The 23,289-nt window shown below is 55.3% G+C and overlaps 1 protein-coding gene across 4 annotated transcripts in view; it reads right to left on the reverse strand.

Moving 5' to 3' along the window:
- PNPLA7 (patatin like phospholipase domain containing 7) overlaps positions 1-23,289 on the reverse strand; it is a 57,082-nt gene that overhangs the window by 19,074 nt on the left and 14,719 nt on the right. For all 4 annotated transcript variants that reach the window (XM_053282018.1, XM_053282017.1, XM_053282021.1 and 1 more), the window contains exons 16-25: positions 22,565-22,770; positions 20,413-20,544; positions 19,098-19,221; positions 15,018-15,131; positions 9,237-9,297; positions 7,943-8,092; positions 5,331-5,394; positions 3,912-4,080; positions 2,073-2,255; positions 794-912 (exon numbers count right to left, since the gene is read on the reverse strand). In XM_053282018.1, coding sequence (XP_053137993.1) covers positions 794-912; positions 2,073-2,255; positions 3,912-4,080; positions 5,331-5,394; positions 7,943-8,092; positions 9,237-9,297; positions 15,018-15,131; positions 19,098-19,221; positions 20,413-20,544; positions 22,565-22,770 — 1,322 coding nt within the window. The remainder of the gene's footprint in view (positions 1-793; positions 913-2,072; positions 2,256-3,911; positions 4,081-5,330; positions 5,395-7,942; positions 8,093-9,236; positions 9,298-15,017; positions 15,132-19,097; positions 19,222-20,412; positions 20,545-22,564; positions 22,771-23,289) is intronic.

The raw sequence follows: 23,289 nt of genomic DNA on the forward strand, positions 1-23,289 counted from the left end.
CAACTGGGCTCAGCGTTGTCTGCACTGACTGGTAACAGTTGTCTGGGGTTTCAGGCAGGAGTCTTTCCCAGCCCTACCTGGAGATGCTGCCAGTCAGGGATTGAATCCGAGACCTTCCGCATGCAAGACAAATGCTCTACCAATGGGCACTTTTTCCACGGAGGGAGCTGCCTCCCATTAGCTCATTATTGTCTATACTCTGACTGGCAGCGGCCCTCCAAGGTTTCAGGCAGGGGCTTTCTCAGCCCTACCTGGAGATGCTGCCAAGGAATGAACTGAGGACCTCCTGCAGACACACCAGGCATAGCCACCACACTATTCCAGGCCTCTGCCCTCTGGAGTTATGGAGCTGGGTTTGAGCGTTCAGGTTTAACCTGGGAATGAGAGCGTTCTGCAAAACGTAGCGGGAAGTGCTACCATCACGGCCGAGGGGGAGTTCGAGAGAGAGCTAGCAGCTGCGCTTTGCAGGGCTTAGAGCTCTGGAGCACCCATCCGAGTCATTTCTTGGGATCCCATAGCCTCCCCTGGTGGCCCACGGAAGCACGTGGCCACTCATTGTCAACATCATCATCATCATTGACATTTTCTATCCCGCTCTTCCTCCAAGGAGCCCAGAGCGGTGTACTACATCCTTGAGTTTCTCTTTCACAACAACCCTGTGAAGTAGGTTAGGCTGAGGGAGAAGCGACTGGCCCAGAGTCACCCAGCAAGTCTCATGGCTGGATGGGGATTTGAACTCGGGTCTCCCCGGTCCTAGGTCCAGCACTCTAACCACTACACCACGCTGGCTTACCGTGCCCCGCCTCCTCCAAGCACCAAAGCGATCGCGTTCCCAGTCAAGATGCGGGCCAGCCGGGAGAAGTCCGAGTGCCTGTCTGGAGGCTTCTGAAACACGCGCTCGTACAGCTCTTTCTGCAGGCAAGAGAGAGAGAGAGGGGGGACACATTCAAGACCCAAGTGTGCAGCGCCAGAAAGATTTCCAGATCTGCCCAGCTTCAAAAGGCTCATTCACATGTTACGTTCAGCACTCGTATGACGAGTGTACAGTGGGGACACAGATACAGCGCAGTACACAGGTACACGCATTCCCACGTGATGCTGAACACAGGCACAGCAGTCTGCTTCCGAGCGGCCCCATGCCTTTGAAGGGCCTGTATCCAGGCTCGCTTTTCAAAGGAACACCGGCCCACTCATTCACACGTGTACAGACATCTGCACACTCAGACAGCACAATGGGGCTCGAGTCACAGAGATCTACGCCGTCGCCTCCAAAACCCCGCCGGAATGCAGGGCCCAGACTGGCCTTGTTCAGGTGTCCCCACCTGGTTGTGTGAAAGAGGTTCTGTGCAACTCAGGTTTCCAGTTCTCTCGCACACAGGAGCCTGCGGTCTGTTCCCCAGGGAGGCCTCCTGCTACCTCAGGTGACTCTGTGCTTCCTCCCTTGCTGCTTCTTATGCCTGGCTGCCTCCCAAACATCTGTGATGAAACTCCTTATTTCCTTTAAAGAAAAGACTCCCCCGCCAGCCGCCCCCCAAGTCCTTTGGTCCAGCAACCTGGTCCTCATTCCCTCCTGCATAAATAGCAACTCAATCATCCCCATTTCTTCCCCTGCCTCAGTTTCTCTTCCCCTTCCCCTGTGGTGTCATTTTCTAGACACAGAGACAAAGCAAGCTGCCTTAGCCCGAGTCAGACCCTTGGCCCATCTAGCTCACGACTGTCTGCACTGACTGGCAGCAGCTCTCCAAGGGTTCTGGCGGAGAAGGATCTTTCTGAGCCCTGCCTGGAGGGGCGGCCAGGGACTGAACCTGGGGACCTTCGGCACGCAAGGCCCCTGAGCTACAGCCCCATCCCCTAACGGGAACACCTCACAGAGCTCACACATGTAGTCCCCCTCCAAATGCAAACCAGGACAGACCCTGCTTAGCAAAGGGGACAAGCCATGCTTGCTACCGCAAGACCAGCTCTCCTCTCCCTTCTTGTCAAGCGCCACGCCAACAGGGAACGCTGCAACCAAGAGCCATTTTCCGGGTCCGGACCAGGCAGACTTCCAGGCCTCACCAGAAGCTTCTTACCAGCTTGGGCAGGCTGCGCCGGGAGAAGACGCGCCGGGGGCAGCGGAGGTGGAGATGGGCCGAGCACCAGCTCCGCATGTTGAGCCACTCCACGGTCCGGGAAGGCAGGGGCCCTTCCTCTCGGTGGAGCAGGATCAGCTGCTTCTGGGCACGGACCGCCGTGTTCTCCAACATGCGCTCCAGCTGCAGTGGGGGAAGAGGGCACAGATCACTCGTGGCGCCGCCGCATCCAGCGCTCCAGCGATCAGCTGAAATCTAGCAAGTCCCACAAGGGTCTTACTGGTCTGAATACTCCCGAGCAAAATGTTGGACAGACATCTGTTCTGTGTGAGCAGAACCCATGCTGCACTCCCACGGAGTCCGGTTCGAGAGCAGGGCCAGGCAACTTTGGCCCTCCGGCCGTTGTTGAACTACAACTCCTGTCATCCTCAGCCTTGTGGCTGGGGGTGATGGGCGCTGTAGTTCAGCAGCAGCTGGAGGGCCAGGGTTGCCGAGCCCTGGCGCTGGAGATCCTTGGCTTTTCTAAGAAGTGAAAACAAAGATTCTAGCCCTCATTGGTTGTAAGCATGAGGCTGAAGTTGTGCAGGACACACTTGGTGGGTCTCGGAGGACCAAAGGGGTGGCTGAATCAGGATTTCGGGTCCGGGGGTGGGCTCTTGGCCCCCACTCTCCATGACAAGCAGAATGCTCTAGTTCATCTTACTGGCCATTTTATCTGCCACCTTGCAAGTGGATTTTCTTCTTATTGTTGGGCTGCATATATTGCTTTTTATTATTTCAGTGAGTGCCCCTTCCTACAAGTGGAAAAGTGGACCCCATTCCCCACCCTGCCCCAGAATAAGTCGACAGCGATACGGCCGGTAAGCCGTATCCCGATGCCCGTATCGTACAATACTGCCGAGGTGTGAAATTTCACCCTGCGTACGCTCCGCAGCATCCGGGCAGCCTTAAGAAGAGGCTTACGAGCCCCTTTCGCCGAGATCAGGGCTGCAACACAAGGAAGGCGGCCTAACAGCAGCAGAGCTCCCAACTGAACGCCGGAAAGCGGCTTATGTGGCCTGACCACCCAGCGCCTGCGGTTTAATCTGCTGCACCGGCCACAGTACAGAAGCCGATGAGCAGCGCAAAGGAGGGTAGGGTCAACATGAGCATCAGCCCACGAGCGGGAAGGCCCCTCTGTCTTTTTTATTTTCCCCTTTTAAATCTGTCCTCTCAGCCATCCACGTTACTTCCCTCGTTAATGGTGGGACGACTGGAATCTCGGTGCAACGGACGGACGGACTTTTGCAAGGCTCGTAGGTGGGTGGTTTTAAACCTATGAATATGGCCAATATTTATATATTCTTTTCAACAGAAGCGCTTTAGATATATAAACAATCAATCAAACAAACAAACAAAGGTGGCTCCCTGTCCCCAAAGGGTTCACCATCTAAAAAGAGTAACGCATGACAGACCCCAGCAACTGCCACTGGAGGGATGTTGTGCTGGGGTCGGAGAGGGCCCGCTGCTCTCCCCCTGCTCAATGTAAGAAAGTCGTCACTTTTAAAAGAGTGTCTCTTTGGGCCTCTGCTTCCAAGCTCTACTTCTGCTAGGCGGAGCCTGGAGCGAGCGCCTTTCGGACTTTGTTTTCCCATCTGTGAAATGGGAGAAGCAGCGGCCCCGATTCAGAACAGCTGTGGCAAGGGCAAATAGATCCCAGAACATACACCGTATTTACCTGAACAGAAGACGACTCTAAATTTAAGAGGACCCCCTGAAGAACAGAGATTAGACACGGCCCAAACTTGACGCCCACTGAAGAGCCATGCCTCTAGGAGCGGAACGGGAGCCCCTCCTCACCTCTCCAACCGTGGGCTCCTGTTCTCCCAGCCCCACAATCAGGATGCAGTCGGCCTGCCGGATGCAGCGCTGGGTCCACGGGGTGAGGCTGCTGTCCGACTGGTAGAGCACAATGCGGTGCATGTCCTCTTGTTGGCCCAGCCAGCTGGAGAGCCGATACTCGTGGATGCTGAGATGGGAAGAGGAGGAGGAGGAAGGAGAGAATCAGCAGGACCGAAAATTGGGGGGGGGGCAAGCTCATCCTATCCCCCCACCCACCCCAGGCGATGGGTCTGCTCTTGACCTTGCTTGGACCTCTTTCTTTGCTTTGCGGGGGGCACCCACAACTTTTCGAGGCATCCAAACGGATCAGGCCGCAAAAATACCAGAGAGCCCCTCGCCCACCTGCTCCTTCAACGGAGGACTTCCCCGCCTCGCTCCCCGCGTATCATTTCCGTCTTTTGTCACAGCCGAGAACTTTGCCTCGGAGACACGGGATGTGCGGCTGCCAGCCGCTAATCAGACATTTCATGACAACTTTTTTGAGAAGTAGGCAAAAACATCCACTCGCTCAAAAGCAGGGCTAATTAACCTGACAGCTGCCGGGACTTCAGGGGCTTGACGAGCGAGAAATGAGCCAACGCAAAATTAAGGGGTGTGGGGGTTTTTGGGTTTTTTTGGCTTGTCTTAATGGCAGTTTAAAGTATGTCAGAATTTCCACCCCTTGATTGGAGAATCATCGACTTCCAGAACCGGAATTAATTTCCAGTTTTAATACCCTCTTCACCCACACCTTCTTCCAAGGAGCTTAGAGTGGCGAGTGTCATGTGAAAGGTTATTTTTTCACACAATGCATAATCAGCTCATGGAACTCTCTGCCACAAGAAGTGGTGAGAGCCAACAACCTGGATGGCTTTAAGATGGGTTTGGAGAACTTCATGGAGGAGAGGTCTATCAGCGGCTATAGGCTGCCTCTGAATACCAGTTGCAGAGGAGTAACAGCAGGAGAGAGAGAGGCATGCCCTCAGCTCCTGGTGGGAAACAGGATGCGGGACTAGATGGGCCTTGGGCCTGATCCAGTAGGGCTCTTTTTCTGTCCCAGCCTATTTCAACCTCACAATGACCTTGCACAGTAGGTTTGCCCAAAACCATGCAGAGAACTGAGCAGAATTTGAAACCAGGTTCTCTCCGGTCTAAGTTCCATACACCATTCACTAGTTCAGTCCTTCCCCCTGCCCCAGAAGGCAAGCAAAATCCAGTGACCTGCTTTTTCTTCTGCATTTCACCTTAGTCTTCCTTGCTTTCCTTTCTGCCCCATTGCTTCTATTTGGAGGAAGATGAGGCTTCCTCAAAGCTGTGCATACATTCTGTGAAGCAGACCACCCACCACTCGGGGGCTTTCTTCTTTGACATTAAAGGGTAGTGATGGGGATGGGTTACCTGTCCAGGGCTGCAGATCCAAGTTGCTGTTTGATGTTGTCACTGGTGAGCAGAAGAGCGGGACCTAGAAAGAAAAATAATCAACAATTAAAAAAATTCTTAATTATGCATGTGTGTGTTTTCTCTGCAGTCATATTAAAGGAGGCTCAGGTTTTATTATGTGCTGTCCTAAGGAACTCAGCTTTCGTTCTGGAAAAGCACCCAAACCAAACCAGCCTGAAGTTGCTAGTCCTCATGAACCACGTTGCAAAAGTTCATAAGCAAGCTTTCAAGGCTGGTGTTCTGGCACAGGATTTCAGCTGCCCTGAAAACCAATCTTTCCCATTCTGCAAACATAAACAGGAAGGGCTGCAGCTCAGTAGAAGAACATGTATGTTGTTGGATGTAAAAAGATCCAGAGCGCAGTCTGTGAATTGCAGCAGCCGGGCTGCCAACGGCTTCTCCTAGAAACCCTTGAGATCCATTTTTAAGGCTGAGATGGAGCAATGATTTACCCATGTAAAGCCCCTTCATGGTCTGGGGGAGAACCTGGTGGCAAAGGACATATCTGGCATGCAGAGCATCCTGCGTTCGACTCCTGCCATCTCTAACTAAAGCATCTCAGGTAGCAGCATAGGAAAGCTTTCTGTTGGAAGTCCTGGAAAACTGCTGGTAGTAAGAGCAAGCAATTACTGGGTAGCTCTCATGCTTCAACCAACCCAAGTTACTAGTCCTCAAGGCTACAAAGATAAGCTTTGCTCAAAAGGACTGGGGGTGGGGGATTCCGTAAATAAATAAGCTTGAAAGTGTGAGAAGCCTGAAAGAGTCAGGGGACAGGTTTTCCATTCTCTTCCTACGTCTTGCACACGAGTTGGTGAAGGTGACCGCCCATTAACAAGTCTATAAAAATAATCAGCATGCGTGCGTGCACATACAGAGTTTGTTTTCCCAGAGCTGGCCATTTGCAGCACATGGATGCTCTGAAAAGAGCTGAAAAAGCACTCACTCTTCCCGGAAGGGTCTCGCCTGGAGGGGCGGCTTATTCGCCACGGGCGAGTCTTTTCCAGGGAGAGATTTCTGCTCACCCTCTCGCGGCTGGAAAAAAGCCCAGTTCTGAACAATCCACCCAGCTCAGCCTGCTGGCTTCTCTCGCATCCTTTGTGCAGCTCACTCCTGGGGGCTCTGAATCGCTCTCCCTTCGAACCCCTGAACTCGGTGGCAGGAGAAAGCAGCCCTCCCTCAGGCCGAAAGCCACTGGCTGGCCCCTTCCGGCCCTATTTTTATTTGTGGCTATAAATGTCACCAACAGCCAAAGTTCTCCCTCCAGAGTAATTGCGGCTGTAAGACACGTCAAAGAGGTGGGTGTGGGGGGGGGGGCGGAGAGGGAGGGAGCGGAGATCAGGGAAGAGAAAAGCAGAGGATTAGTGCCAGGGTGGAGAGAAAGGTCAGCAGCGGTATTGACAAGAGTGCTGGTGCTGAACAAAACATGAAATATCCACCCGGCCGGAATGGTGGCGGGCTGCCGGAATAACTCATTTTCCTATTAACAGAACAGGGCGGCAAGGAATTAAAGTCCGGAGGGGCTCAGCACTGGAATGGGTGCAGGGGAGAGAGAGAGAGAAGCCAGCCGAGGCGAGAGATCTCCTAAGTTCTGGGTGCGGCTGCCTTGTTTTTTTAGGATGCCTCCTTTGGTGGGCTGTTTTGTGGCCTTCCTTCTGGAAGCAAACTCACTGGGGAGGACACACTGGTCTGGCGGCAAAGGGCAGGAAGTGTCCCCTTTGCTAAGCAGGGTCTGCCTTGGTTTGCATTCGGGTGGGAGGCCACATGTGAGCACTGCAAAAGATTCCCCCAAGGGGATGAGGCCACAGGATCAGTGGTAGAGCATCTGCTTTGCATAATACAGATGGTCCCAGGTTCGATCCCTGGCAGCATCTCCAGGTAGGCCTGGGAAAGACCACTGCATAAAACCTTGGCGAGTCGCTGCCAGTCGGAGCAGGCAGTACTGAGCTAGATGGACCAATGGCCCGATAAGGTCGTATGTGCACAGGCTATGGGGACGGGGCCTTGGTTCAGTGGTAGAAGATCTGCCTTGCGTGCAGGAGTAGTAAGCAAGCCTCGGCGGCTGGAAGGATCTATCTTGGGCTCTGCTTCCAAGCCAGCTGCTAAGGTCTGGACGGAGGAGAGAGAGAGAGAGATGGCGGGGGTGCTGCTGTCTCGGCAACCACAGCCAGCCTCAGCAACACTCAGCACGCGTTCTCCTCTGCCAGCGGCTCAGGGGACACAAAAAGCATCCCCCCCCCGCCGTTAAACAAGCTCCTTCCTCCCACCTCTGGAGGCAGCGCTGGGGATGAGTCACCGCTCCAGAGCACGGAGGCAGCGGCAGCGGCGGCGGCGTACGCCCCTCGCACGCTCAGCGAGCTCTGCGGCGCTTGTGTCGGCAGGAAGGCGCTCGCGGCAGCCCAGTCCGCAAGTCGAGGGCTCACACTCACGTGGACGTGAGCACCTCTGGGCAGCGCTTCGACGTTTACACACGCCACCGGCAAACCTCCAGGCACCTCCGGGGAGCCGAGCTTCCTCCCCCCGGAGTCGGCCCTTCCCTTCCAGGCCGGCTCCCAGGCGCAGGGCCCTCTTACCAATGGCGCAGAGCGCGTGCTTCAGCTCCAGGGTGAAGGTGGCGAGGGGCACGTCTTCCGACACCGGCATGATGGCCACGGTGGAGAGGTTGCTGGCCGGGTTGCTGGAGTCCCATTTGCTGCTGGGCGTGTGGAGTCCGAGCGGGTGACCTGCGAGGGGAACAGCCCGTCAGGAAGTTGCTGCTACCTTCCCATGCTATGGGACGGCGACGGTGGGGTGCTCAGGAGAGTCGCAGTTTCCCCAGCCCCCAAACTGGCAGGAGTTGCAGAGTCCTGGGATCAGAGGGAGCAAAACTAGCAGTACCAAGCTCGGGAAGGTGGACCCATTTAGTCCCGCAAGGTTTAAGCGGGGGCTTCCTGCCCCTACCTCGTGGGCAGAGTTAAGGTTAGGATTCAGGTGCCGGTTTATTGCTTCCTGCTGTAGACAGCATTTCACAAAGGTGGTTCCCAGCATCAAATATGAACAGGGAAGCCTTGAGGGTGGGTATGGGGTGGACTCCGATCAGAGACCCCTGGGGTCGAACCCTCCCTGAATGACCTTGGACCAGTTGAATACCCTCAACCTAACCTACCTCAATGGGTTGTTGTGAGGATAAGGGCGGGGGGGGGGGGAACCATACACACCTGCCTGATCGCTAAAGAAATATATGAGCTCTTTCAAGAAAGGGAGATAAATAAAAAACGTCTGTGGTGCAGTGCAGGCACAAGCTAATCAGACACAGTGAGGTAGGCTCCCCTTCCCTTGCCTTAACCATGGTTCAAGATTCAGGCTAACCAGGGTTCCCTGTCCACCAGGGTTCCCTGTCCATTTCCAAATCTTGCTGAGCAGTTCTTGCAAGGGATGGGGGCCTCTGTTGCCCATGCTATGGTGGACCTATCCTGGACCTTCCCCAGGGAGATTATACAGCCCTTCCCAGCTCTCCTTAATAAGCTTGGGTGCATCCCCGAGTGGCAATACTCTTGGGCACACCCCAGATTGCGGCTTGGAAGGCCAGCTCCTTTTGCTCCGGCAGACTTTCAGAGAACCAAAAAAATGGTGCTGGGTGGGGGCGGACCTACAAGTGGGTGAGCGGCCAAGTGCGGGCTGCACGGAGCTCATGGAGCCCCACCCTGGGGAAGGGTTCCCGGAGCGCCAACCGCAGTGCTCACTTCGGTCCCCCTCAACCAATCGGATGCGCTAAGAGGGTTAAGGCCGGGGCCAAGCTGCAGCTCCAGGCAAGCGTCTCTTTGGGCCAAGCCTCCCACCGCCCCTCGGGAGGGAGAGGGAGCTGGGGCCAAGAATCCAACGCCTTACCCCCTTGCTGGAGGCTGCCCAGAATCTTCTCGCCCAGCAAATGGATGAGTCGCGTCACCACCTGGGCAAGAGAGGGAGAGACAGAAAGGCACACACACACTCTGAAACCAGAAGCACCAGAACGGGCGGCAGGGCCAAGATTGACAAGGGGGAGCTTGAAACGGAGCATGGCATGAAGCTTCATGGACACACCGTCGCTCCAGGGGGACTGTCCCCTCTTGGCTAAAGCTTGGCAAAAAATTCTCCCTCCTTTCCCCACCTTTCTAAAGGAGGAAGAAAGAAGCTGACGCGGCTCTATTTTTATCCTTTTCCATTCCCAGCCCAGGGCAATTGACATGTACCTCTGTGTGTGTGTGTCTTAGGATCAGCATCCCAGCAGCTGGACGGAGCGAGGGGTGGGGTGATGCGGACAAGGGTGGGCCCCGCCGTGCCTTGGCAACATCCTTTTACTTGCCCCTGGAGAAGGGAATGACGACCTCTCGCGGGGACTCCCCCCAGAGGAAGCCGACCCGAGCACAGCACACAGCACAGCCTACCCCGAGCAGGCCTGGTCTAGCCTCTACTAGGCTAGACGTCCGGAAGACGGCATCTGCTTCCATATAATTTCAACCCACGGATTCTAGTCCTCATGATCCAAACTGGACTTCTAGAGGGTGGAGGAATCAACTCCGACACCGCGCAGCCAGGGGAAGCTTCAGCCCCCTGTGTAGCTCCTCGCCCCGCCAACCGCCAAGAAGGGTGGGAAGTCAGATCTGCTGGTTTCCCCGCGGATGTGACCCGCTTATTTTACGCAGAGCGCACAACGCAGCTTCTCTTGAGCAGGGTGGGCGGGGAGCGAGCGCGGGGTGGCTCGAAACGCAGGGCTTGCGGCCTGGTCCGCCGCCTTCCGAGCCTCCCCCCCCCGCCCAAGGTCACCCAGGGAGGAGCGGCCGCGGCCAGAAGCCGCATTTCTTCACGCGAGGAGGTACTCGGAGTGCGCCCGCAGCAGGTTGCTTGCAGCCACCGGGTGAGTCACTCCGCGGTTGCCGTGGCAACGTGCAAAGAACATCCATTTCGGATTTGAGCGAGGCGAGCGGCACGCGATTTCCCTTGGAGTTTTCAGCACGCACGGCGCTGCTCTCAGAGAAAAAGGGCACGCCGTTATTTTTATAGAAAAGTAGAAAGAGAGAGAGAGGGGAGGGGGAAGGCTCCGTTCCCATTCTTCTAAAGATGCCAATAATAAAATAAAAATAAAACAAAGTATCTCGGGCCCACTGATATTCCCAGCGGTGCAGTTGAGCTCTTTCGGAATTGTCGCAGGCGGCACGAGAGATCCCAGCCGGAGGAGAAAAAGCTGCTTCAGACAAAGCTGTGGGGAGAGTGAAAGGGGGAAAGAAAGGGGGGATAACAGAGACAAGAGTGTCTCCCAGCCTCTCTGCAACGCTGCCCGCCTGGGTTTTGCCACACAAGAAAAGCCCCGTGGTATCAGGCCAGCATTCTGCTCCACAACCGCGGCCACTCAGGCATCCTGAGAAACTCAGAAGCAAGTCGTGAGGGAGATGGGTTTGTCCCACTGTGGGCTAACAGCACCCAACATTCGGTGGTATGCTGCACCTGCCCATGGAGGATTTATTTGGCCCTCGTGGCTGGCAGCAGTGGACAGGCCTGGCTCCTGTTAAGTCTCTCCTTTTTAGAAACCACCAACGTGCCACCACAACCTTTCGCTGTATTTAATTCTGTGTTTGTGTAATGCGGCCATATGCCGTTGTGTCTGTTCTGCCACCAAGGTGAGTCAGTCTCACCGGGCAACCCCAGGTACCAGGGCTGACGAGAGAGGGAGGAAAAAACCTCTCCACTAGTCACACTTTTTATAGATTTAGAAACCTCTAAAATGCATCCATCCCTAAGGAAAAGTCGCCCACCCCTTTTATTCCGGGGGTTCGAGGCCCCTGCGGCCGGTGATGTTGAGAGTTGGCCTTCTGGCGACTGGCAGTGTCAGTATCCCCATTATACTGGCTTTCATCTAAAAGCAGAAGTCAAGCTTCTAGCCCCTATGGAGATAAGGACAGGGATGAAAAGAAGCATATGAGCAATGCCCCTTCTCCACGTTTTTCCTTAACAAGAAAAATGCTTCCGTTGTTCTTTGCAGGGCAGAGGGGGCCACCCCTCAGCACTGGGCCCCCTCCCTTTGCCTTTTCCAGCTCGACAGAAACGGTGGCTGGGGAGCTATTTATCAGGCGGGAGCATCCGCCGTCCTAGGGAGGCAGAGCTGATGCTGCAATTGCAGCACCAACCGTTACGAGACCAGAGCAGCCTCGCCGCTCTCCAAGGACTCGTCCCCTCGCCGGGGGCACGGCAGAGGTAATTCATCGCAGTCCCGGGAGACAGCCTCGGATTGATGAGCGGCATCCACGTGGCCCTCGTGGTGGGCCGTGGGTTTGTTTCTCCCGCCCGCCCGCCCGAGGTTAATTGCTCGGCTGTTCCTTCACAGACCTCGGAGAGCCAAGCCTCTTGACTTTAGGAAAAACGCAGGGGCTGCAAAGAACGGACCATGGGCTGCGTCATCCCAAAAGGCTTCCAGCTACAGAGCAAAGCCTAGCTTTGGCAAGGATTAGAGCCCATAAGCCAGGACCTCAGATTTTGGCCCTTGGTGCCATCCCGGGATGAATGCTCATAGTGATCTTGGGCAAGGTTTATCCCCCTAGAGAGGGAAGAGAGGCAATCACAGGGTTACACTTCCAGCTCTCTCTGTGTTATCGCCCCTTCTTTATCTCTGCCCCCAAGCCGTCAGGAGAAAACTGCAGTCCGTTTTGCACGGATCGGGTCTGGGGCACAAGGGGCAAGTGGCTGTACTGTCTCCACGGAGGAATCTTTGGAGAGCCTTCCCGCCCATTTTCATGCCCGTTCCTTTGACCACAGGGGTTAAAGTCTGAGAGTAGTTTTGGTGCTTTTAAAAAAAAACTTCCGAAAAGTTTCTGAAACATCACTGTGAATGTGGCCGCCGCAGGTAGGGATGTGCATGAAAGGGTTCGTGCACTCCCGGGAGGCGATACGATGCTGCAAGGAGGTACACAGCAGCCCCGCACCAGAGTTTTCAGAGACAGCTGGGGGAAAGTAGAGGTGGGAGAACGGGCTCCCTGCTCCTTAAAAAGGCAAAATGAACACACACACACACACACACACTAGCGTCTGAACGCCAGACCTCCAAACCGGCTTGTGCACTTCCCTACCACAGGCCTGATGGCCAGGCCAATCAAAGCTGGAAGTCTGGTGATGCTATCACAGGTCTTCCAGCTCTAGGGGCTTAGACCTGGTCAAAAACCACCAGGTGCATTCATCCTCCCAGACGGTACCACCCCCCCCCCAGTGGGCTCATGGACCAACATAGCTAGGAGTTGGTGGTGGTGCTCGTGGCCGTCTTTTGCGGCCCCTGGCAACACAAGACGCCGTCCGGGTTACGTGCTCCGGAAGGAGAAGCTGCAGAAGGCGCGCTGCGGGATGAGCGTACGGCAACCAAGGGCACCGTCAGCATGGCACACGCTTTGTGCTGAAGCACTCGATCCTTCTGCATCTGAACCAAGGAAAGCGGGCTCCTTGAAAGCCCAGGCCGGAAACGCAAAAAGAAAAGAGAGATTTAACCAACGGGTCCAGAACACTCCCCAAAGTGTTAGCATCCGTGCCCACCTGTGTCCCTGAAAGGCAAAGTCCTAGGCTAGTGTTTTTATGGATATTTAAAACCAGATTTGTATATGTTCGAACTGTCAAGTTCTTGGTTTGTTTTATTCTTGCTTTGTTTTGTGTTGTAAACCGCCAAGAGATTTCGGTAGTGGGTGGTACACAAATTTTAAAAATGAAATCAAGCCAGCCAGAGGCATCAGTCCTTTCACAAAACGACCAGCTGGTTTTCCAGAAAGTGCTGCGAGAGGATTCCAACCAAGGCAACCTCTCTTAATATTTAAAAATACTTAAGTGGATTTTCAAACCATTTTGCGCTGATATTTTAAATGGTTTTAGTTTTGGTTGTGAACTGCCCTGAGCCATTTTGGAAAGGCAGTATATAAATAAAATCAATACAATGCTGATGGCACAATGCTCTCCACAAAAGCCGGGTGCAGAGCTTCGGATGGTAAGCTCTTAGGGGACAGGGAACCATTTCAATATTATTATTCATTTTTCCATGTAAACCGCTTTGAGCACTTTTGCTGAAAAGCGATATATAGATATTCATGGCAGTACCGAATCCAGATCTGTAAGAGTTTAGTTTTCCAAGAGCTGGGCGGCACGCCTTCAGAGATCCCTCCGAAAGGACAATGGCGATAGGTTTTTAAAAACCAACCTGAGAGCCACACTCTTTTGCCTGAGGTTCAGCTGCCACTGAGTGAGCCAGACGTCATCCGGAATGCTTGTCAGGAGACAGAAGTCTCTGACCTGACAGACAGGCTCTAGGTGTAGACGTCGTAAAATTCAGCCGGCTTTTTGATCAAAAAACGCTTTTGCCAAGATGGGGAGACCACCCCGCAACTGCCCATTGAACTGGGGGGAAGGGGAAGAAGGTTTCCAAACCAACTCCGTGGCCTGATTTTCACACAAAGACGACAACAAGGCAGCGAGGAATAATACCCAGATGGAGCTTTCGTCTAAATATAGAGCTGTGAATGTGGCTTTTCAAAGAAAACACAAGACACAGACCAAGTGGGGAGAGAAGGATCAGCAGCTGCCCAAGGAAGCAAAAGGACTCACGACCCTGAATGGAAATGCAACATAATCAGCTGAAGGAACATTTCCAAGTGTGTGATGCGGAACATAGGAAGCTGCCCGATACCGAGTCAGACCCTTGGTCTGTCCAGCTAAGAACTCTGACTGGCAGCATCTCTCCGGGGCTCCAGTTGAATGAAGGGTCTCTCCCAATTCTATCGGGAGATGCTGCCAGGGATTGAAACCTGAGACCTTCTGCATGCAAACGTGCAAATGCTCTTCCACTGAGCTCAGACCCCATCCCTAAAGGGAATATCTTATGGCAGACAGAGTAGTCACCCAGCCAAATGAAAACCAAGGCAGGCCCTTGGTTTGGGAACAATTCATGGTCACGGCCACAACCCGGTTCAAACCACCCCCTCTCAACCTAGTGTACCTCACAGAGCTAGCGTGAAGGGTGAAATCTGAGGGGATGGGAGGAAGAGGACCACCGAACTGAATGCACCCAAGCTGCCTGTTGTGGCCAGCAGGGTGCTCAAGAACCCTCCCATTTTTGCTGTCCCAGGCAGGCAGCAAAACTCCAGGAAGTTTAAAACAAGCCCCTGACAAGACACCGTGTGTGGCCAGGAGGCTGGGATTGGCTCAGCAAGCCAGGAACAGAGCAGGCGTGTGATCTTCAGAAGAATCACACAGAGGACACAAGGGACAGCAAAAATGCCTGACTTGGCAGCAGCTCAGCTTCTGCCGGAGTCCTGCGTCCCATTAGAAGTCCTTTAAAACGCATCCAGAGGAGAGCCTGAAATACAGCCAGAGATTTGGGACTGTACAACAGAAGGAGGAGAGGTCAAACGTGTTTGTCTTTTGGGGCAGGGGAAAGGGCTCGTGGGCGGGTGGGTTCAGACCCCTAAATCAACTGCCAAACGGATGCAAAGCCCTCTTCTGTGAAGCAGCAACCCAAGTCTTACAACAACCCTTTGCAGTTTGGAAGGAACTTGAAGGCCATCCGTGAGTCCAGCCTGTGTCTCCAAGGCCAACCCAAGGCTGTCACCCACTCTGCTGGAGAATCCTGTGCCCGATTAGGGTCTCCCACCTGCCTTGACTCCTTACCTGAGGAAATTTGCGCTTGATGGAGGTCAGGGCTCCCTCCGGAAGCTTGGCGAGCTCAGAATCGCGGACTGCATGGACCGTCGTTGCCCGTGGCTGATGGGTTAAGGCCTCGACCTGGGAGAGAGGGAGGAGGGAGTACTACTATCTACACAGCCTCCATAGATACCTACAGAGCCTCCATAGCGCTGCTGAAACCAACACTGCCCCAAACGGGTCCTGGACATCCCAGGAAGCTGCTTTATCCTGAGTCAGACCCTTGGTCCATCTAGCTTAGCCTCGTCAACACGGACTGGCAGCAGCTCTCCAAGGTTATAGGCAGGAGTCTTTCCCAGGCCTACCTGGAGATGCTGCCAGGAGAGAGGACCTGGGACCTTCTGCACGCCAAGCAGAGGCTCTGCCAGAGCGACGGCCCCTCTGAACAGAGGAAGCTGCCTCCTCCTGACTCAGGCCCTGGGTCCATCTCGCTCAGCAGTGTCTACACTGACTGGCAGCAGCTCTCCAAGGTTGCAGGCAGGAGCCTCTCCCAGCTGGGTATCAACAAGCCAGAAAGGTTTTTACCAAGTGAACAAAAACAGAGGTTGGAGATGGGTTTTAGACGCCGTCTGTTTCTTTATCTTACTTTTGTGGAGGATTGGTCGGTTCCCTTCTCCACTGGGGCGGGGTGGGGGGGGCAGTGGCAATGCTGGTCTGGATGGCATCTCCTGCCCCTTCAACCTGCCACCGCCCCCATGCCCAAAATGGAGAGCACAGAGAAGACACGGGGAAAGCGTCACACTCGAAGAGGCCACGTGCTGAGCCCAGCAGGGAGGTGTTGGCATTTCCGGCAACGCAGCCGGGCTCCCGGGGTGGGCCTGCCGTCAGCAGCGCTGGCGGCCAGGATGGAATCCCACAGGCAGAGCAGCGGCCGCAGAGGGGAAGCCATCGAGGCGGTCCAGCGCTTAGCAACTAATGGGCTCCGGCGAGAGGGAACGGACGTCATTTGCCGGGGGAGCTGGGGAAGGCAGAGCGAGGGAATGCGGGGTTGAGAAAGCCAAGGCTTTGCGGGAGGAGCGGGAGCTTTTCCTGGCAGATGTGGACCACCCCCCCCCCACTGGAACACAAGTCAAAGACAGACAAAGCTCAGTGGGGGAGCTGGCCTCTTGCCCTCAGCTTGGCAAAAAGGGGGACCAAAAGATGAGAAGGGGGAAAGGAAACGGGAGAGGAGTGGAGGAGATGCTTCCCTCCTCCTTCTGGAAGGCTAGCTTGTTCCACCCACCCCAGGCAGCCTTTCTCTAGAGAGTCCACTTTTCCAAGGTGCAGTGCTGGACACCGACTTGAGGAGTCCCACGGATTCATAAAGGAGGTCAATCAAGGGCTACTGGTCCTAATGGCGAAACAGAACCTCCACGTGTATCCGCAGTATACCACTGGAGGACAGTGGCTGGGGAGCCAATAGCAGCGGAGGGCTATTTCTTTCGCGCCCTCCTTCTGGGCTCCCCAGAAGCACCTGGTGGGCTGCTCTCGGAAGCAGGAGGCTGGACTTCTGGTCTGATCCGGTACGGGGTGGGGCTGTAGCTCATTGGCACAGCCCCTGCTCTGCGCGCAGAAGGTCCCGGGTTCCGCCCCTGGCAGCATCTCCAGGTAGGGCTGGGAGAGAGAGACTCCTGCCTGGAACTTTGGAGAGCTGCTGCCAGTCAGTGCAGACAATCCTGAGTTAGATGGACCAAGGGTCAGACTCTATAGGAGGCAGCTTCCTATGTTCTTATGACTCTTTGTATGTTCTTTAGCCCTGCCTGTGATGTAGCGTTTGCCTCACTTTTGCCATTTATTGAGTCAGATTTATCATCAGACTCTTTCGGCAGCCTGGGACTGTAACCAAATGACAAACCGCAAGATCATGAGACTCTCCAGCAATGTTTCATAGAAGACACTTCCAAACATCTCTTTGCAGTCATGAGGGCTAGAAACTTACTGGGTTTAACAAAACAACAACCACCACTACCGCCAAGACTCTGCAGCAGCAGCATTGCACACCTCTGCGGAATCCCGGAATCCCAGCCAAGGCACAGAGAGGGACGGAGGAACAGCCAGCAGGACGGGACCCGTGGAAGGCTGCACTGAGTACAGCGCGTCTCTTTGGACCGCTCTCGCACACAGCCCACCAACCCTGCCAAGGCACCTGGCTCTGGTGACGCAAGGCCGGCTCGCCAGCTGCAAACCTGGAGGTGGCCAAGGCTTTCTGCATTAATGAGAAGTCCCCGCGGGAGCTTTCTCGCAGCTTCTGGGGTAGATGAACCTGGCCTGCACTCCGTGCCAGAAGAGAGGCCTCGGAAAGAGAGGCCATCTCCCCTTCTCGACTGGAACAGAGCCGGGGTGAGGGGTAAGAGCTACAAAATGAGCTCATATCTGCAGACACACCAAAAAAAGCAAAAGGGGCGAGATGGTTAGGTAGGAAGCTGCCATATACTGAGTCAGACCCTTGGTCCATCTAGCTCAGGATTGTCTTCACAGACTGGCAGCGGCTTCCCCAAGGTAGCAGGCAGGAGTCTCTCTCAGCCCTGTCTTGGAGATGCTGCAAGGCGCTCTTCCCAGAGCAGCCCCATCCCCTCAGGGGAATGGCTTACAGTGCTCACACATGTCTCCTCCCATCTAAATGCAAACCAGGTAGCAAAGGGGAACAGTCACGCTTGCTAACACAAGACCAGCTCATGGCTCCATCCATTTAAGACAATGCCAGGTATGAAAGAGGGGCGGGTGGGTGTTACTGCTTTCTCCTTAGTCCATCTAGCTCAGTATTGTTATTGGATGTTGGGAGCCTCCCAGATAACAATTTGTTATGGGGCGGCAAATAAAGTTTGTTGTTGTTGTTGTTGTTGTTATTAGCTGACTTTCTGAAACCTGACACCGCAATGACCCTGGGGGTGAAGATCAGCCAATACCCCACCCTTCCCACCACCATCTCTTTGGCTTCAGGGCTACCCGCTCCATCATTGGGGGCAAGGCAGACTTCTCCAGAATGCTACCTAAAAAACACAACAATCCAGGAGGAATTTCTCATTTTGAGTGGGCTGTTACGACGACTCTGGGCACTTCCGTCCCTACCTTCAGCGTTAGAACCCTATCATGCCATCTCTCCGGCGGCTTCTAAGATCCCCGTTTCAGAAGCAGCCAGCCACGTGGCCGGTGGGCCCCCCCCCCACAGTTTTTGAGGCACCACCACCGAAACGCACAAGCCGAAAGCTCTGCTGGACGCAAGCGCTCGGCGCGCCGTGCTCTGGATCCCGGCCAAAGCCGTCCGAGCGGCCTCTGCCTCTTGCCCGCTAATATTTATGAGCTGAATTAGGCAGGGTGTTGAGAGCCGGCTATAACAGCCCTGACTCTTGGAGCGGAAAATGGAATCGGCGGCCTCAATGCGGCACTTGCTAATTTAATTTCATCTTCCCGGCGATCTCTCACCGGCTCCCCGGCTCAAGGCCCCCGTGGAAGTGCCTCGGAGCGCTTTTGTTTTCCGGAGGAGTTTACTCAGAGGAGATCGCCTCCTGCCAAGCTTACAGGCACTCGGAGAGAGAGAGAGAGAGAGAGAGAGAGAGAGAGAGAGAGAGAGAGAGAGAGAGAGAGAGAGGGAGACACAGGCAGAGACACACGGACACGGGCTGCACGTTTCGGCGGCCCTCCCAGCCAGCCAGAAGCATGCGATTGCCAGGACCTCGCCCCCAAAAGTATAGCCCACTCCCCCTCTCGCCAGGCTGGAACTGGACAGTCACGTGTCCGGCAATAAAGCCATGGCCTACTGTGGCCCTATAGCTTGAAGGGGTGGTTTGTAAAGGCCTCGTTTGTTTGAAGATGCTTCATTCCTTCATTCCTCTACCCCAGGACAAGCAGCGGAAGCCGGTGCAGCCAGGGAAGGAGGGAGGGTGGGAGGGGACTCCTCCAGCCTCCCAGGAGCCAGGCCGGGCAAGACTGTGTGTGCAGGAGGAGAGCAGGGTCGTCCCCAATGCAGCTTTCAGCTGGCTTGGTACTGGCCTCTCTCCCCTTTCCAGCCTTTCCCGTCACACACACACACACACACACACAAGGCAAAGGCAGCAGCTGGCTTCTCACCACGCCAATGAGGTCCCCGCGGCCGTATTCGCCCGTCAGGTGCTTCTTCCCGTCGTCCATCCTGATGACGGAGCGGAGCCGCCCGTTCAGCACGATGTAGGTGCAGTCCGAGTTGTCGCCCTGCCTGGGAAGGGAGAAACCCCCCACAGGGCCTGGTTAAAGCAGGGGCTCCCCGCGCCCCTGCGGCCGAGAACTGGGGCAGCTCTTCAGCAAATACAGGAAACTGCCCTCTCCCGACGCAGACCATGGGTCCATCTAGCTCAGAAAGGCCTACACTGACTGGCAGCGGCTCTCTGGAGTTTCAGGCAGGGGCTGTTCCCTGCCCCCCCCCCCCCCCCGGAGATGCTGCTAGGGTGTCCGAGACCTCCGGCATGCAAAGCAGATGCTCTGCCACTGAGCTACGGCCTCATCCCCTCCGGGGCATATCTCCCAGCACTCACGTTCAGCCACCCGTCCAAACGCAAACCAAAAGCAGCCCATCCTCAGCCAAGGGGACCACTCATGCTCCCTGCTGAGAGGCCAGCTCTCCTCCCCCGGTTTACATTTGCTTTCCGCAGGATTCAGAAAAACCAAGGCCTGCAGCGTCGTCAAAGGTGTACCCCCCTCATTCCCGGCAGCAGATGATCGGGGGAAAGAATCACACACGGGAATGCTCCCTTTTGCTTGTGTTTCTAAAAACTCTGTGGTGTCCAAAGTTTGCACGTCACGGAGGAGAGTAAGAGCTCCTCCCCTTAAAACACGAGTTTCCTCTTAAGTCATCGTTTTGTTACAGTCTGTGCATTAACAATTCATAAAGCCGGACCAGGCGGATCAAGTAACCAGACACCAACCCGCTGGGGCATTCCTACGTCCATTGTGATCCAATACAAAGCAAGGGGAATCGAGAGCTGTTCTTGCAGGCGATCGCCCAAAACGCATGAGCCCCACTCCCAGGCAGCCCAAAGTGGCAGAGTCCTCAGCCAGTCCGGTCATGTGACTTCCTATCGCCTCTGGCTTCATTGGAGCAAGCTGTCCACTGGGAGCTCTCCAGGGTGCTGAAGCCCCACTGCTATCCTTGGTGGATTCTTGGCCGCAGGACGGGACTGCCGATGTGTGTATGGGCCCAGATCTGCCAGGGTGGGATCAGGAACTCGGGCAGTAACTGCAGCCTCAAGGGCACCGCCGAGCCACAGAGTTCAGGCTCCAAGAGAGTTGGTGGCTCCAACGCAAGAACCAGCACACACAACACACCCCTTCGTACTGCTCAAGGGAGGGAAACAGCTCCACTGGTCCCCCCAGTTAGATCATCAGACTCTCTGCCTTGTGCAGACCCTACCTGTAAACAGCCCGTCCAGCTTCCACTTCCATCCAGTCCAGGGCAAAGTCGATCTGCCGCACGAAGGACGACATCCTCTTCACCACCGTGTGAGCCACACCCAGGACAACTGTTGGCTGCTCCCGCATTATCCTGGAAGGCAAGGCCGAGGCTGGAAGCACCAAGCACCCACAGATGCCAACAGCACCGTTTACACTCAGGGAACGGCCCAGCACCCTCCTGCTAAGGCTGCTGGGAGTTCCTGTTTTCCCAAACATCCAGCAGGCACAGAGCAGGCTCCGTTGCCGCTTGATGGCCCAGGAGTCAAGGACGTATTGGCCCTTTCCAAGGCGTCAAACTCCCTCTCCCCACCACCACTGTTACTCTTCCTTTACAGCAGAGCTACACAGTGTTGGCCCTCCTGCAGATGCGGAGCTAAAACTCTCATCAACCCTGACTTATCAGCCACTGTGGCTGGGCACGATGGATGCCGTAGGAGGGCCAAAGGCTGGGGACGATGGGCGCTCTAATCTCCCGTCAGCCCCGGTCCAGTTCTGTGGCTCGAGGGCCCAAGTTGTGTAGCCCTGGCGTTCACCCAAATGAGGCCTTCGAGAACAGCCAAGCAGGCAGAAAGGGCTAAGCAGGGCAGCTGAAGAGAAAGAGAGGCAAGACCAGGCAGTGTGAAGAAGGAACAGCAACACCCGCACACAGGTCCATGAATACCACAGTGGCAGGAAGGCAGAGCCAAAGAATGCTCCGCGTCAACCGGTGATCATCTGCCGGCTGGCTCTCAGGAGGAAGCCCGTGAGGCCGGAGTGGAAGAAGAGAGCCCTAGGAAAGCCAGCAAGGCAGGACTAAAAGGTAGCAGCCCCTATAGGCCAGCGCCTGGGAAGAGGCGCACCCCCAGCCGTTGCAGCCAACCACCCCTTCACCTGCCACTCGTCACACATCACAAGACTGCAACGCGGCCTTGCCTCATCTTCCACAAGACCCAGTGACGGTTTAATTAGACAGTGGATCCAGAAGGCGTCCCGTACCTTCCAGCTGCAGTACAGGCACCCTGCATTTAGCACGTCACTGCTGGGAGTTTGGGGCGGGGGGGGGGGAGTGTGTAATTAGCTGGCGTCTGCCCTGCACTTAAGTCCCCGCACAGAGGCTCGCCGGGAAGAGATTGTCAGGGAGTGGGAAGCGCCAAGTCAACGCTGCCAGGCTTCTGACTTCCAGCTGCCCCACAGCGGAGCTGGGAGCAGTTGCCAGCACCCTCCAGGATTTCTCTCCCTGCCAGCAGCAAGGCTTGGGGGCATCAGATCAGCAGCCGGGAAGGACTCGAGCTTCCCAGGGAGGAGGTCTGGACCTCGCAGCCAGTTCAGAGTTCGGCAGCAAACTGAAACCAAACTGAAATCCCTCTTGGTTGCTTTGAAGTGGAACCAAACTCCTGATCGCCCACAAAAAGGTAGCCAGATCAAAATAAGTGGAACGGAGGGAGCCGACTTACACCAAGTCAGAGCCTTGGTCCACCGAGCTCAGTATTCTCTACACTGACTGGCAGCAGCTCTCCAAGGTTGCAGGCAGGAGTCTCTCCCAGCCCTACCGGGAGATGCTGCCAGGGAGGGAACTTGGGACCTTCTGCATGCAAAGCAGACATGCTGCCCCTGAGCTACGGCCCCATCCCTTAAGGGGGATGTCTTACAGTGCTCCCATCCAAATGCAAACCAAGGGGGACCCTGTTTAGCAACGGGAACAATTCACACTCACTACCGCAAGACCAGCTCTCCCCCAAGCGGTTCAGTCACTGAGCACCTCAGATTTCAGTTGAATGACTAATATTTCTTCCTCATCTCTCCCACCCCCAAAACCACTATTATATGTACTTCCTTTGTACAAAATTAAAAAACAAACAAACACAGATCAAGTCTGAAGTTAAATAATTACTGCTGCATTTTTAAAGCTGGGTGGGGGGAGTCCTGCTGCAAGCAGTGGTGGGGCGGGCAGGGGAGGGGGCGAGAAGAGATTTTCTAAACCTTTTCAAAGTCAACACATTCCCAAGCCACTTAAGCGGCTGTCTAAACCGGCCCTGAACCAGAGGGTTGGACTTGTGCGGTTAAGCCTGTGGACTCCTAGATGGCTCTGGTAGATCCTCACCCCCAGCGGGGGAAAGAAGGAGGAGACTCACTCATAGAAGTGGGATTTGGAAATGGAGAGGAAGGTGCAGTCCCGGTTGGCCTTGAGGGTGAAGATGAGGGGCTCCCCCGTGAGGACGGCCAGCTGGCCCACCAGCTCCCCGGGGTGGGTGATGAAGAGGCAGGTCTCCTCCTCCGAGTCGATCTTCCGCTGGTAGACGTGGAGCATCCCCGAGATCACAAACCGGATGTTGACGTCCTGCGAGGGCAAAGGCAGAGTTCATTTCTGGGGGCTGGGATCGTCACCCTTTCCATCTGCCCACCAAGTCAGAGATTTTAGGAGACATCAGGTGGACCACCGTGGGAATCCGGGACCTGGAGTAGGGAGGTCTTTGGTCTGCGTTCTCATAGCTCTTGGATGTTATTCTAAGAAACTGCCTTCTCCCGAGTCTGACCCTTTAGCTCAGTCTTGTCTACCCAGACTGGCAGCGGCTTCTCCCAGGTTGCAGGCAGGAATCTCTCTCGGCCCTATCTTGAAGATGCTGCCAGGGAGGGAACTTGGGACCTTCTGCTCTTCCCAGAGCAGCTCCATCCCCTCAGGGGGAATCTCTTGCAGTGCTCACACATGTCGTCTCCCATTCAGATGCAGACCCTGCTCAGCAAGGGGGGCAATTCATGCTCGCTACTGCAAGACCAGCTCACAGACACAGACGGGCAGATTCTAGAACCAACTCAAGCGTGCGCCAGGTCAGAATAGGCCACGTCACCCTACAAACCC

The sequence above is a fragment of the Hemicordylus capensis genome, chromosome 17 (assembly GCF_027244095.1).
Source record: "Hemicordylus capensis ecotype Gifberg chromosome 17, rHemCap1.1.pri, whole genome shotgun sequence".
NCBI lineage: Eukaryota > Metazoa > Chordata > Lepidosauria > Squamata > Cordylidae > Hemicordylus > Hemicordylus capensis.